The sequence below is a fragment of the Trachurus trachurus genome (genome assembly GCF_905171665.1).
Source record: "Trachurus trachurus genome assembly, chromosome: 11".
In the NCBI taxonomy this organism is placed as follows: domain Eukaryota; kingdom Metazoa; phylum Chordata; class Actinopteri; order Carangiformes; family Carangidae; genus Trachurus; species Trachurus trachurus.
Window position 1 is genome coordinate 10,342,157 of NC_139904.1, and position 14,276 is coordinate 10,356,432.

At 43.4% G+C, this 14,276-nt stretch overlaps 1 protein-coding gene across 1 annotated transcript in view; it reads left to right on the forward strand.

Annotated features, from left to right (window-relative positions):
• Nucleotides 1-6,306: 6,306 nt before the first annotated feature.
• The window catches only part of LOC310993946 (regulating synaptic membrane exocytosis protein 2-like), a gene marked incomplete at its 5' end in the record, with an annotated part of 40,821 nt that continues 32,851 nt past the window's right edge, over nt 6,307-14,276 (forward strand). Inside the window, 6 exons of the mRNA XM_083982430.1 lie at nt 6,307-6,467; nt 8,311-8,337; nt 8,532-8,633; nt 9,636-9,846; nt 10,555-10,724; nt 13,770-13,947. Coding sequence (XP_083838556.1) covers nt 6,307-6,467; nt 8,311-8,337; nt 8,532-8,633; nt 9,636-9,846; nt 10,555-10,724; nt 13,770-13,947 — 849 coding nt within the window. The remainder of the gene's footprint in view (nt 6,468-8,310; nt 8,338-8,531; nt 8,634-9,635; nt 9,847-10,554; nt 10,725-13,769; nt 13,948-14,276) is intronic.

Here is a 14,276-nt window from a genome sequence, read left to right on the forward strand (position 1 = left end):
CTATTTGTGTATCACTCTTGTATAGTAGTTTGTGGTCTGCGTTTCTTGTCTGTTTGTTATATGTTACATGTTGGGACTGCAGATGGAAATTAGCTGTGAGCTAAATCTGGTGCAACCATCTCTTCATTTTCTGTAAATGATTAATGTCATTGCAATGTCCCCTAAATAAACTAATAATAATTATTATTATTACAGTTAATTCTGACAAAAAAGAAAATAGCTTCCATCAGCTGGAAACTCTCATACTTTCACTTTCACAATTGGAAGTCCCCCGTTTCCCAGAAACCACATGATCACTGTCCCCACCCCTTCAGGCCAAGCCCTATATATAGTATATATACACTATAAATATCTATATATATAAGGGTGAGTGTAAGCTTGTACAGTATCAGCACTGACAGGACAGTTGAGGCTCCATAAAAAGGTAATTGTGCAAACTATCGTGGACGTCTGAAGTCATGTTATTGTGAGCAAGAGGTCAGTGTAGTACAGTTCTTTTAAGTCATTTTATATTACAGTCATTTAGCATCCAAGACATATTGTTTTGTTGTTGTTGTTGTTGTTGCGGGGAAGCGGCCCTAGGAAGCCCCAAGAAAAAAAAAAAAACAGGGTACAGGAGCTGAATATCAAATATAACTTTAGTAACTGCAGAGGTCTCGGCATGTCAAGCAATAACTATTCACACGGATTTTTGTAATTACAATTGAAAACATTGAAAATATGTATTTGACCTGTAACATGCACTTTCCAGGCTTTGTAATTATGTCTACATGGGTCTGAAAATCCTTAATACAAATCAGACAAACACATTCCCTTCAGTCTTTAGTGTTTATTCTTCAGCAGTTCATCCTCCAACATCGTTCTGTCAACTTTCCTCCTGTATAAGATGATCAAAGTATTTTTCATTTTGCAGAGATCAAGCATCCAGCTGTAACTTTGAGATCATGTATCGTCTTGTTCGTTATGGGTACGTATTAGACTTAGACTGTACCTACTGAAATTTCACACTGTCACACGTACTAAATTAAACCATGTCTGCAGTACATCACAGAGAGTTTGGTTTTACACTTTCATTTCATCATGATTATTTCTCATTCCTTTTAATGGCACATATTAAACCTCAGGTCGACTACCAGACACTTTACACATTATAGAGGAAACATTTGGAAGAAAATAAGATGCTTTTTCTCCCTCATTAGTGTCTGTGATCTGAGGATCAGTCCAAGTGATAGGTTAAATCTAGACATGTCATAAAAAACATGAGTAAAGTCCAATGAGGTAAAGATTACAGAAGGTGACAAAACACCTTGAGTTTCTTTGTCAGGTACAACATGTTTGTCAACTTAGCATATGTGGCTGCAAAGGTGACATGTGTCCCACTGACCCCCTGAGAGACAGGTTTAATCAGCAGGTTCTCTGAAAGACTAGATCCAAACTGGACTGCAAAATCCACCGTCTTCACTCCAAGTTTGAAGTCCTTCCCTCAGGCTGTAGATTCAGAGTTCACCAAGTGCTACAGGACAGAAAACTCTGACATCACACAACTGTTACCATATTATGTCCTAAGGTTTTATATTGTTTGATGTTTTTTAACAGTGTTTTTTTTGTTTGTTTGTTTTTTTACTGATGTATTTGGTGAATTAAGCATCACACTATAATTTAGCAGTGGACTCTCCTCAGCTTTTTCTGTTAAGTAGCCTACTAAACTTTCACCTTTTCCTGTCTACATCACAGGTCTGCAGGGCAGCAAGTGGAGTTGAGGCGTCTTTCCCGGGCTCTGGTTGTACCACTGAAGAGTGGACTCTCTTCCTTCATCACTGTCTCAGAGATCCTCCTCAGTATTAAAGCAGACATAGTGCTTCCTGGATCCCAGACCTTTGATGATATCAGACGACAGATTGAGAACATGAAGCAGCAGATGGAAGAGTCAGAGGGTTTAGCCAAAACAGAGCTTCAACAGGTGGACAGGGAAACTGAGACTCTCACTGCAGAGCAGAGTCAGTTAGCACAGCAGAAAAACCAGAAAAGTGAGGAGTTAAAGAACTTGAATACAGAGCTGTCGTCACTCCAGTCCACTCTAAGCAGTTACAAAGAAGCTCTAGAGACAGAGAAGAGAAACCTGCAGTCGGCAGAAAACACCCTGAGTGACATGAGAGCAAAGAGGGATAATGCACAGACAGTGCGAGATGTTGGGATTGGTATTACTTTTATTCCAATTGTGGGTTGGATTGCTGGTAAGTTTATAAAGCACATTATTAGTATACTGGTTATATTAAACATAATAAAGTCATGATGGTATGAATCTGTCTAAAATGAAAGAAGTTAGTGTTTTTTCCCCAATATTCATTATCTACATCTATTTTTTTCATCATTAATCTACTTTAATTTCAGGACCAGCCATGATTGCTGCTGGTCAAGTGGACATGAACCAGTACTCTAATGCTGTGGACACAGCTCGTAAGGAAGTAGAAAACTGTAAATCTCACGTGAACTCATATTCTGACAAAGTGCAGCGCTACAATTCCTTGATTCGTGAAGCTCGTCGTGACATCACGGCAGCTGACAATAAGATTTGTGAGACAGAAGCCAAACTTCATGACATGTCTGAGAAGCGGGAGGTTGTTGCTGATATTCAGGATAAAATAAGACAAGCGGTCACTCAGCTGGGGCGACTGAGTGGGGTGGGGAGTGTGGCCGAGCTGCAGACCCGACGTCTTATCCTGCTGGAGCCTGTAATGAAGCTGTTGGAGGAGATGAACACAATACTGGTTCAGATCAGTGGAAATGAGCTGCTGTACAGGGAAGGTATACCGAGCCTCATGGAGGACATGAAGAGGAACCACAGAAAACTCCAAGAACTTCCTGCCACCAATGACATCCAAGAACTTCCTGCCACCAATGACATACCGATTCTACTGATTGTCTCTCTCGCCAGACTTCCCTCCAAGAAAGTAAGGTTATATAACAGAAACACATACATATTTCCCAAGGAATGCTGTGTTATGTAATTTTCGGTTTACTTTTGCTGGTGTGTTTGTTGCGTCATACAACTTTTCTCTTAATGTACAAGATGTACTGAACTGATGTGATGTGACCAGTAGTTAAAGAAACACACTGTCTGATGTAACGAGATTTCGCTGTTTTTAAAATTAACAAACACGAGTCATCCATTAAGATGTCGACCTGAAATGTTGTGCAATTATAATAGGCTACTATAATACTATTGTAGTTATGGTTCATTACTTGCCGTTGTTAATATTATTATTGGCTTTGGAACTTGTTTCAGTTGTCTTTGTTGCTTTTGTGTGGTTTTAAGAAATAAAGCTGTCAGATATTACTTGAATTTTGAAATCATCACCTTTATTTTGAAATGCAGTTGCGCTGCTCCAGGTGAGTGAGAAGAAAATACCAGAAGGTAAAGATGGGCTGCAAAAATAAACTAAACTAAGCTAGCAAAGCTATCAACCAGTTTAATTAGACACTTTTAAGAACCAACTCTTCCCCGTTATGCAGCACACAGCCAACAAGGTAAAATTGTTTGGTTTGTGTGTAGTTTTCACAGTAGTTTTGGGGAAAATAATCTTCAAATAAACCGGTTTTAACCACTTGTGTTGTTTGTGCTACAAGGGAATTTGTTCATAAGTTATAAAAGGCTATTATTTTGAAGTGCCCATAGCCCCTGATTCTAGAGTGCCTATAGAGAGACTCTCTAGGCACTCTACCTGATTCCTGCTACCAAGGGAAGTGACGACAGCGTCGCTGGACCCGCCCCCTAAAAACTCAAGCCCTGACCTATGCCCTGACCAGTCTATGGCCCTGACTGACTTAAAAGAATAGTTCACCCAAAAATGAAATTTCACTCATTACTCACCCTCATGTGGGTTGGCAGAAGTTTCAGAGTCCTCCGTGGCTTCTCTGAGTTACAGGGGGTCTCGCCGTAGCAGTGCATGTCCATATAACGGTTGCAAATGGATACCAACTGTCTTCGTAACAAAAAGACACACCAAAAAACATCCAAATACCTCCATGCTGCTCGTATGTCCGTCTTGTATTGAAGCCCCGAAATGCGAAATTGTTCCGAAAAAAATTAAATAAGTCTATATGAATGAATGAATGAATGAATGAATATTTTATTTTCGTGTCATGCCACCACTGTGGCCCATCCCATATGGGACTACAAGACACAATAACAAATACAAAAAAACAAAAACTAGACAGTCCTTCCTGTTGGTGTTACCTGCCACACAGGTGTGACACAAACAAACAACTTCAGACCACCTTCAGCACTCAACAATAGGCTATATCGCTCTTCGTCTCACTGCCCAAGCCTTTTCAAGAAACAAAGAAAATGCAAAAATATTCAAACAAAAAAGAAGTTTCAGCTTCTCAGCATCGTCCAACCACACAAATTCATTATTTGGATCTACTTTACTAAACAATTTTTGTCTTATAGAGTCATAGAAAGGACAGTAGAACACAAAATGCATTTCATTCTCCACTTCTCGGATGTCACATAAGTTACAAATTCTATCATCTTCTGCTGTGCCAACATATCTGCCTGTCTCGATATGAAGACCAAGAATACCAGCTCTCAATTGAGCACACAGGGATCTTTTCTTTTTAGACAAATTATACAAAACATAGTTTTCAGGGCCAAATACCTGTTTTATTTCACAGTAATATTTGAAGCTTGTTTTGTAGCGGAAACTCCTCTTCCCAGTTCGTCCAAAATTGACGAACCAGGAAGAGGAGCTTTGAGAAGCTTCCACTACAAAACAAGCTTGAAATATAGACTTATTAAAAAAATTTCAGGACAATTTCGCATTTCGGGGCTTCACCCACTGTGATCCTGAATCAGCAGATGTAGGGTAGCCAGAGATGGACAGAGTACTTGACCCCAGTACTTGAGTAAAAGTACAAATACTACTGGTCAAAATTTACTCCGTTACAAGTAAAAGTAGCTCAGTCGACATGTTACTCGAGTAAGAGTAAAACTACTTGCTTCTAAAGGTACTTAAGTATCCAAAATTACATGTTTTTAAATTTACTTTAAGTAAGAGTAAGAGTAAATGTCTTATTCTTCACATCAATGAATTACTATAATTTTTTCTAAATTAATTTAAGGCCCTTTTAACTCTTGTTTCTGAGAATGAACTCTTTGAAACCACCTGCACTGATGTGCTGCTTTTAGGGGTCAGGGTTTCCTTCTTTGACAAACACAGCTTGTCCAATAGGATTTTAGAAAAGAAAAAGAGCAGACCTGAAAGTAACGAGTACTTTTCAGCCTTCCTAGAAATTAACTTGAGTAAAAGTAAAGATATTTGTCTTGGAAATGTATTCAAGTAAGAGTAATAAGTACCAAAGGAATCTAATACTCAAGTAAAGTACAAATCCTCTGGATATGTAGGCCTACAGTAGGAGTAAATGTACCTACTCCTTTACTGTCCACCACTGAGGGTAGCCTACGGTGGTGATCAATGTATTGATTGGTTGATGATGGGTTATGTATCTGTTAATCTGACTGTTAGTGTCTATCTTTAGCGGCAGGCCTATGTTTAGCTCGCCAGCAGACTTACCTGACACCCCCCTCTCCCCCTCCACCCCGTCGCCACCAGCTGATCTTTGTTGTGCGTAACGCCGTCACGCCGTGGCCCTGCCCCCGTCCCCTCCTCCTCAGCCTATGGAGGATTTATTTATTTTCTCTCCGTCTCCTCCTCCTCCTCCTCCTCCTCCTCCGCTGCTGCTGCTGCTGCTGCTGCCGCTGCCGCCTCCATTATCACCGTGAGGGATCGAGGAACTGCGGCGGGACTCCGCGACACCAGCAGGCCGGAGCGCGGGGAAGCAGCGGAGGATGAGGGCCGCCGCGGGGACGGAGAGCCGTCCGCAGCCGCCGCCGTTGAACCCCGGAGGAGGCGACATGACTGCGGAGTAAACAGGCGAGACGACGCCGCTGCGTCTGTTGGTGAGCGATGGATGGATGGATGGTTGGATGGTCGGATGGATGAATGGCGGGATGGACGGATGAATGGATGGATAAACAGGTGGATGTGTGGATGATCTGATGGAGGGTGAGGGTGCAGGCGGAATGACCGGGGTTGTGTCCGCTATTCGAGGCTGCACCGCGGCCACAGAGCTCCACACGGACCCGCTGAAATCATTTATAGGTGGACAAAATAATATGAACACCCCGCGTTTCTGTGTCTTTCATCACCATCACCATCATTTATTTTTATTGGTGTTACACCGTCGGTCACATGGCGGGGACTGACTGACTGCGTCCTCCTCCTGTAGCGGCCCAAAGGCGGGATGTCTGGCCCGGCTGGACCTGCACCGCCCACCGGGGCCGGGTCGGGGCCGGAGCCGGAGCTGCCGGACCTGAGCCACCTGACAGAGGAGGAACGGAGCATCATCCTGTCGGTGATGGAGAGACAGAAGAAGGAAGAGGAGAAGGAGCAGAGCATGCTCAAGTAAGGGGGCACTGGGGAGGGGAGTCTCAATAACCAGTAGGCCGAATCACTGACTGATCATCGAAGTGCCCTCCAGCCAGACGTGATTGCATGATAATCAATAATCAGTAAGGATGGTTAAGTGATCAGTGTGACATATTTACTGTTCAGGAGCAGATATTCTGCTGACTGCAGGTCAGAGCTGCAGTCACTGTCAGACATCAGCTGACAAACACCCAGCGAGATTAAACCGCTGCTCTAGGTGTCACCCAAGTAGTGGTGGTGGTGGAAGCACTCAGATCCTTTTCTGAGGTGAAAGTACCAAGACCACAGTTTAGAAATACTGCATTTGAATCCCCACCCAAGTCGTACATCATCAGCTTCATGTATTTAAAGGTAGCTGGCTGCATTGTGCAGTAAACTGTCTCCTGGGACTGATCTTTATACCAGCAGGTTTTAGAGGACTAGAGGATGTTTCTGTCAGTCTGTGGACAGACTTTGTCTCCACTGTTGTCCTACGATTGTCCAAAACACAGTCACAAAAGCTGTCAGATGTTTAGCTGACATCAAAATGAAGGTCCTTAAAGATGGGTCCAGGACCACTGTAGGGTTTGACCACTGAGCGCGCCGCTCATATGGCAGTGTAGCAAGGCAAGGCAATTTTATTTGTATATAGCCTGTTTTTACAAACAGTTTGTCTCAAAGGGCTTTACATGGCATCACAACAACATCCTCTGCCCTTAGACCCTCACATCGACTGAGGAAAAACTCCATGGAAAAACCCTTTTAACAGGGAAAAACAGGAGAAAGCTCAGGGTGAGCAACAGAGGAGGGATCCCTCACCCAGGACGGACAGACGTGCAATAGATGTTGTTACAGACAAGAAAACAGTTTACAACAGAGAATGTGAGAAACATGGAAGTGTAATGACTAAGCTTGTCCAAACTTCTGACTGGAACTGTATTTCATACAGACTGAGTTCAGACTTTGGTCTAGACTAGAGCTAAACTGACTGTCACCTCCAGGTGTGTCCAGATGTTGAGGACTGTTAAGGTTGTCCCAAGTTTAAGGCGTCTGCTGCGTCGGCTCACATAGGTGATGTCACTTGAGTCGGTGTGTGTGTGTGAGGTCTGAATACGACGGGTGTGAAGGTTAAATATTCTGCAGGTGTGATCTAACCAGGCCCCAAGCTCCAACTAGCAGAGGTCCAGCTGCATTGTGGGTAATGTTGGCACCAAGTTTTGACAAGAAAGAGGTTTTTTTTGTTTTTTTTGGGGGGGGGGGGAGGTGAAACATGCTGAGAATTCGCTGACAGGAAGTCTCTCGTTCCTCATTACCCATCAGCCTCGGGATATGAGCCAGCAGCAACCCCTGTGCACTCCAACAAAAACACCTCGCTGTGACGTCACATCACTGGCCGGGGGTGTGGCCAGGGGTGCGTCATGACGGACAGTTTCAACCTGGTGCCGTGTTCAGTATGGAGGTTGATCATTATGTTATGTTTGTGATTTTTATTTTGAAGTGTTTCCTGTCTGATTGTGATTTTGCTTTTATTTTTCTCATTACGTGTGATTTTCAAAATAAGAGCTGCTGCACTGAATTAGTCTGATATTTCAAGAACTACATATATATATTGAGAGGCTTTTGGTGTTTCCGTGTTTGAAAAGCCATAAAAGACACACACACACACACACAGAGACGGAGGCGTTTGACAAATGTGAGCAGCTCAGTTTCTGTACGTCTCGTCATGTTTTCTATTATTTGTTGTTTCGTTTTCATGTTTGTTTCTGTTCTGATGTCATTTTTATTTTTATTTCATTATCATCGTCATCGTCATCATCATCATCACCACGTGTGTCTGCAGGGATCAGGAGGAAGTGAAACCAGCCTCGTAAGTACCTTAGTCTGAAGTAGCTACGTCTCCCTGAGTGCACCTGTCCTGGCCACGCCCCTTTCCCCTCAAAACCTTATCAAATAACTTCCTGTTTTCCAAATTGCCCCGCCCCTCCCTCCGCCCCCCGCCTCCCCCCCCTCCGTCCAGATGCTCTCCTTCCTGTCAGCTGATTCTCTGTGTTACCTGGACAGGTGGAATCTGTTCTCGGGGTTCAGTCAGTTGGTCAATGACGTTGCCACCAACGTGTCTGAAGTTCTGCAGGTTAAAAGTCCGACTGACGACGGGTCGCAGACGTGAGTAAAAACCAGAGACAGATCAGGTGTGGTTCAGGTCGTTGGGTCCGGACCAGGAGGAAAACAAGGATCTGACTGATGGTGTGGCTTGTGGTTCTGGTCCGTTTCATATTCACTCAAACCTGAGGTGGTCTGTGGAGGATCAGAACCCCCCCCCCCCCCCCCACTCCTCCTGCAACAGGACACCAGACTGCTTCTGCACCAGAGAGACACTGGTGCAGTCGGTCAATTAGACAGTCTATGAGACAGTTACTTAGACAGACAGACAATCAGTCAATAAGACAATCAGTCAGTCATCAATCAGTCACACAAACACATCCTGCTGTATACAGCTCAGATCCTGTTACGGGTCTGCAGGGGGATTCAAGTGAAGTTTGTTTTAGTGTAAACAGGAAGTTTTGGGGAAACTGACTCCCAATCGGCCACTTTAAAGGGGACATATTTTGGAAATATCACAGTTTGAAGGCTCTTTCACATATATCTGGCTGTTTAACTTGCCTTCCGGCCCCCAAAATGTGAGAATTGACAAAAAAATCTGTAATGTGCAGGCTCCCAGGGTTAAAATCCGTGTGGTTTTACAAGCTGTTCCCTCAGTTGTCTGACAATGATGTCATTAGTTTTCATATTTGCATAATACCATCCCTACCTGGTACCAGTAAAAGGGGCGGGGCGAGCAGTGGTTCATTTACATTTAAAGGGACAGGCACTGAAACCAGCCGTTCTGATCAGGGCTGTTTTGAGTGGATGAAAAGAGCTGCGATGTTTGATCCTTGGGGTATTTTGACCAAAGCGTGTCACAGACAGGTCTTAAAGACACCTGGGAAGTATTTTAATTTGTGGAAAAGGGGCAGAATGTGTCTCCTTTAATCTGCAGAGTCATGACTGATGATCTGTCCGTTTGTTCAGTGGAGGAAGGTTTCCTGTATGTACTGTATGTGACTGACAATCCTCTGGCACCAGCGACCTCTTTAACCTCTGCCCACTCCCCTGTTCCCCACACAGGAAGTTACATCAGCAGTTTGAGATGTACAAGGACCAGGTGAAGAAGCTCGGCGAAGAACCTCAGGCAGCTCAGACGGCGAGGGCGGAGTCTCCGACCTGCGGCATCTGTCGCAAGACAAAATTCGCTGACGGCTGCGGACGAGCCTGTTGCTACTGCCAGAGTCTCTTCTGTGCCCGCTGTGGGGGGCGTGTCCCTCTGAGAGCCAATAAGGTGAGTGTTCAAACCTGTAGGACGCTTCACGCCAGGAAATCTCACCTGGATTTAGAGCTTTTAGTGACGGTTTGTCCAGAACTGGTTTGTAAAACTGATGCTTGATTTAAATTGATAGTTGACCCCAAGTGAGAATGAACCAGACCTAAAAGATGACCGAGACTCGCGGGTTAAGGAACCAGTTTTAGGTGCTGCTGTTTCCATTCACTGGGCCTGAACCGCATTGTTCTTTTTGTTTGTTTGTCTATTTGTAACATGAATGAAATGAATGATCTCCTTTAAACACCGTTAAAATACATTCATGGCATCATTATTAAGATAAATAGTTTATTGTTGTCATTAATTATTCAGATCCTCCAACAGCTGAAGAGTTGAATCAGAAGAAGCAGAATCACTTTATTGCATCTTTGTCGTACTTGCATACAAAAAAAGAGCCAAATTCTTAGGTCTCGCTCCCTCGGCCTCAGCAGCACCAATACAATGATAATAAGCACAGTTAGGAACAATAAAACATAATTGCAAGCGATAAAACGCCATAAAATTAAAAAGCACTACCGATAATAAATATGTGTGTCTAAAGTGCAGAAGTAGCAGCGTTCAAGAGGCATTTAACAGTCTGATTGCCTGATGGAAAAATGAGTCTGTTATGAGCCTGCTGGTCCTGGTTTTAAGTTGTGTGTGTGTGTGTGTGTGTGTGTCATCTTTCAGGTGATGTGGGTCTGTAACGTGTGCAGGAGGAAGCAGGAGATTCTCACTCGTTCGGGGGAGTTTTATCCCAACACGCTGTCCGTCGACCACGCCTCTCATGGGGTTCCACACCCACCGATGCAGGGGTCGCCGGGGCCCGCGGGCCCCATTAGCAACGGGGCCACTGAGCGGTGAGTTATCAATCATCACTGATCACTGTGTGTGTTTGCAGCAGATTTGATAAGGACGGGTTCATACAGTTTGACTTTTATAGACAAATATTTGAGAGAACATGAAGCCAATACACACACACAGACACACACAACCCCAGAACAACAGAGAACCTCATAGAGAAAACCACACACAGATCAGATGTAGCTCAGACTGGGGGTTTTGTGTCTGGGAAAGAAACTCTAGTTCAAGTTCAAGAGCTTTATTGTCATTGTACAGTCACATGGACAACACTCAAAATTAATTAAATAGATTAAAAGGAAAACAGCAGAAAAGACACAAACACAATAAACATTAAATTCCTCTGCTTAGATATTATGTGTAGGAATAAATAAATAAATAGAGATATGTTGTAGAGATGTTGTGGATATTATTATGTTAAAGGGATATTCCAGCGTAACTTTAACCCAAGGTCAAGTTTGCCGACCGCAAACTTCTCTAGCTGTACCGACCACACGATAGCAAAATACTGCTGTCTATTGAGCCAAGAGCCGACCGCAATCAAAAAAGCCGCTCATATCCACAAATAACGCTCAGAACAGCAGCATACTTCGTCAACAGTACAAACAGGGTCCCAGCACATAATACGAGGCATCAAACACCTGCCAGCTTTGCCTGGTTTCTATTCAAAAGAGACGGAAATACAACTCACCCTCCTGGCTACAAAGACAGCAGTATTTTGCTACTTCTCTGTCTACTCTCTGTCTCACAATGCGTTAGGCCATGGGTTAAATTTACGTTACAATATCCCTTTAAGTGTAGGAATAAATTAAAAGAAAACAACAGAAATACACAGATCACGATAAATACGAAATTGCACATCACGAGGTAGAGATGTTGAGGATATTATTGTGTTAAGTGACTGTGTGTTTAGAGTCCTGACTGCCATCACTCACTGAACACAGGAAACAACAATGACAGTAATCAACAGTACTATATATAGTATTAACACGTTGCTAAATCTGTTCCTCCTCTACAGAGAAAACAGGGGGCGTTCAAGAGTTCAAGACAAACAAGAACATGATTAAAACACGTAAATATGGTTGATTATGGACATTAATGTCTTATTTTGAAGAAACAGAGAGACCGTCAAAGTGTAGGAGAGACTGAGGAGCTCTGCGGTCTTCATCAGTTTGACCTTTGACCTCTCACAGGAATAGACCGGTTCTCCTGGTTCTAAAACAGGAGCAATTTGCCTCTTAATGAAACACGGAGACATTTAATCTGAGGCAAAGAGTTAAACCTCAGACTGGATCTTTAAAGTCAGACAGACTGTTAATTAGTTTAGTTTGTTGTTAATTAGAGTGTGTGACCCCCTACCACACACACATACACATATGCACACATACACATACACACGCGCGCGCACACACACACACACAGACTCACACAATTGTAATCAGATTAACAGATGAATAATCCTGCAGTTCACAGAGGCTTACTGCTGCTAACTACAGCACCACGCTAACGGAGGCTAACGGCGCACACACACACACACACACACACACACACACACACACACACACACACACACACGCTCACGCACTGTGATGTCATTTCCAGTGTGGGTGGAGCTAGACAGAGAGGAGGGGGGAGGAGGAGGAGGAGGAGGAGGAGGAGCCTGTCACAAAGTGGGCCGAGCTTCAGTTATGATCCAGATATGAGATATAAACCTGCTGAGTGTGTGTGTGTGTGTGTGTGTGTGTGTGTGTTCATGTGGCGGTTGGATGTGTCGTGTTGTGAGTCAATATGAAGCTTCAAACCTCCGACAGCTGAAGGACAAACTGTAAGAATCTTGTTTCTCACCTGTTTCTCACCTGTTTCCTCATGTTTATATTGATTATTAATGACTGGGCCTAAGGTTTTTTTTTAAAATTTTATTCATGTGATTCATTCTGATTGAGGCTACGATCAGGTTCACGTGTCAATCACTGGAGGACCAATCAGGACAGAGCTTTTGGTCTGGTTGTGTTGTAGCTTCCAATGCACCTGATTCAGGATTTATAGTGGGTTTTAGCCCAAATTAGCCCCTCATGGTGCAAGTGTAGAACAACAAGAAGAGTAGAGATGTAGGTTTAACTCGTTGTCACTTTGATTTGTTTTGCCTCTTTGTTATATATTTTAAACTACTGTGTATCGGAGTGTCTTATATTATTATATATATGTTCTTTGATTTAGGACGATGATTCGTACCTATTGTTAAGATTTTGTTTTTGTTGACTTGTCTTCTCTTATTCATGTTGTGATTGTAAATGTATATTTAAAGGGATAGTTCAACACTATATGTGCAGGTCACAACTATGTTCACCAGAGCGTTTTGGAGTTGTTGGATTGTGTATTTGATGAGTTTGATGAGGGAAACCAAGAAATCCCATTAGCCTCCGTAGCGTAGCTCTGAGCAGCTCACGGCTCTGCTCTACCGTTCTAAAAATAGCTTGCACTGACAATTAAAGGTAACAAACCTACTGCTATGACTATAGGGATTATGGCAATGGGCCAATTTGCCAAAATGTTGAACTATCCCTTTAAATGTACTGATTTTATTGGGGGTCGCCTGGGGTTCTAGGGGGTCTTCAGCAAACTGGCAGGAAGATGAAAACAAATGCAAATAACAAAATGAAGTAAAATTATTGTATTTTGGGCATTATTATAAAATCAAATTTATGATAATATAACATATCGAAAACCTAACTTTTCCAAAACTCAGTAGGTTTGCAACGGGGGTCCCCGGCCAGAAGCTAATGCTTTTCGGGGGCCTTGCCATGGGAAAGTTTGGGAACCCCTACTGTAGAGCACAGCTAACGGGGATCCTCACAAATAAACAAATAAACCAACAACAAAAAGAAACACAGAGGGATGAGTTTCTGTTTAACTGGACTCTTAACTTCTCCTTTAACGAACCTCATAATGTTCATGTTCTGTATAAAACTGGGTACAATTTAAAAACACACCGAGGCCTTCTCTCCTCGCTGATTGGCTTTTTTCTCCTTCTGTTTGATTGACAGGAGGCGGAGCCCCTCGGGGTCGTATTATGATGGTGGGGGGGGCAGGATGCCTCGCTCGCCCTCTGACCTCGGCCTCGAATGCCGTGCTCGCTCGCCACACGGCTACCACGGCGGGGAGGAGGAGCTGCGGAGCCGGAGGCGACCAATCAGAGACGGGCGAGGACGCTGGCACTCACAGGTTAGTCTCGTAGTACAGGCACGAAGCAAGCAACACAACTACACAAAGAGACTGAAAATAAAACAAAATAAAACTAAAGTGAGATTAAAAAAACTAAAATGTATGTATGTTAAAGGGATAGTTCACTCAAAATTGAAATTTCACTCATTATCTACTCACCCTCATGTCGACTAAGGGCTGGGAGAAGTTTCAGAGTCCTCTGTGGCTTCTCTGAGTCACAGGGGGTCTCGGCGTAGCAGTGCATGTCCATATGACGGTTGCAAATGGATACCACTTTTCTTCGTAACAAAAAGACACACCAAAAAACATCCAAATACCTCCATGCTGCT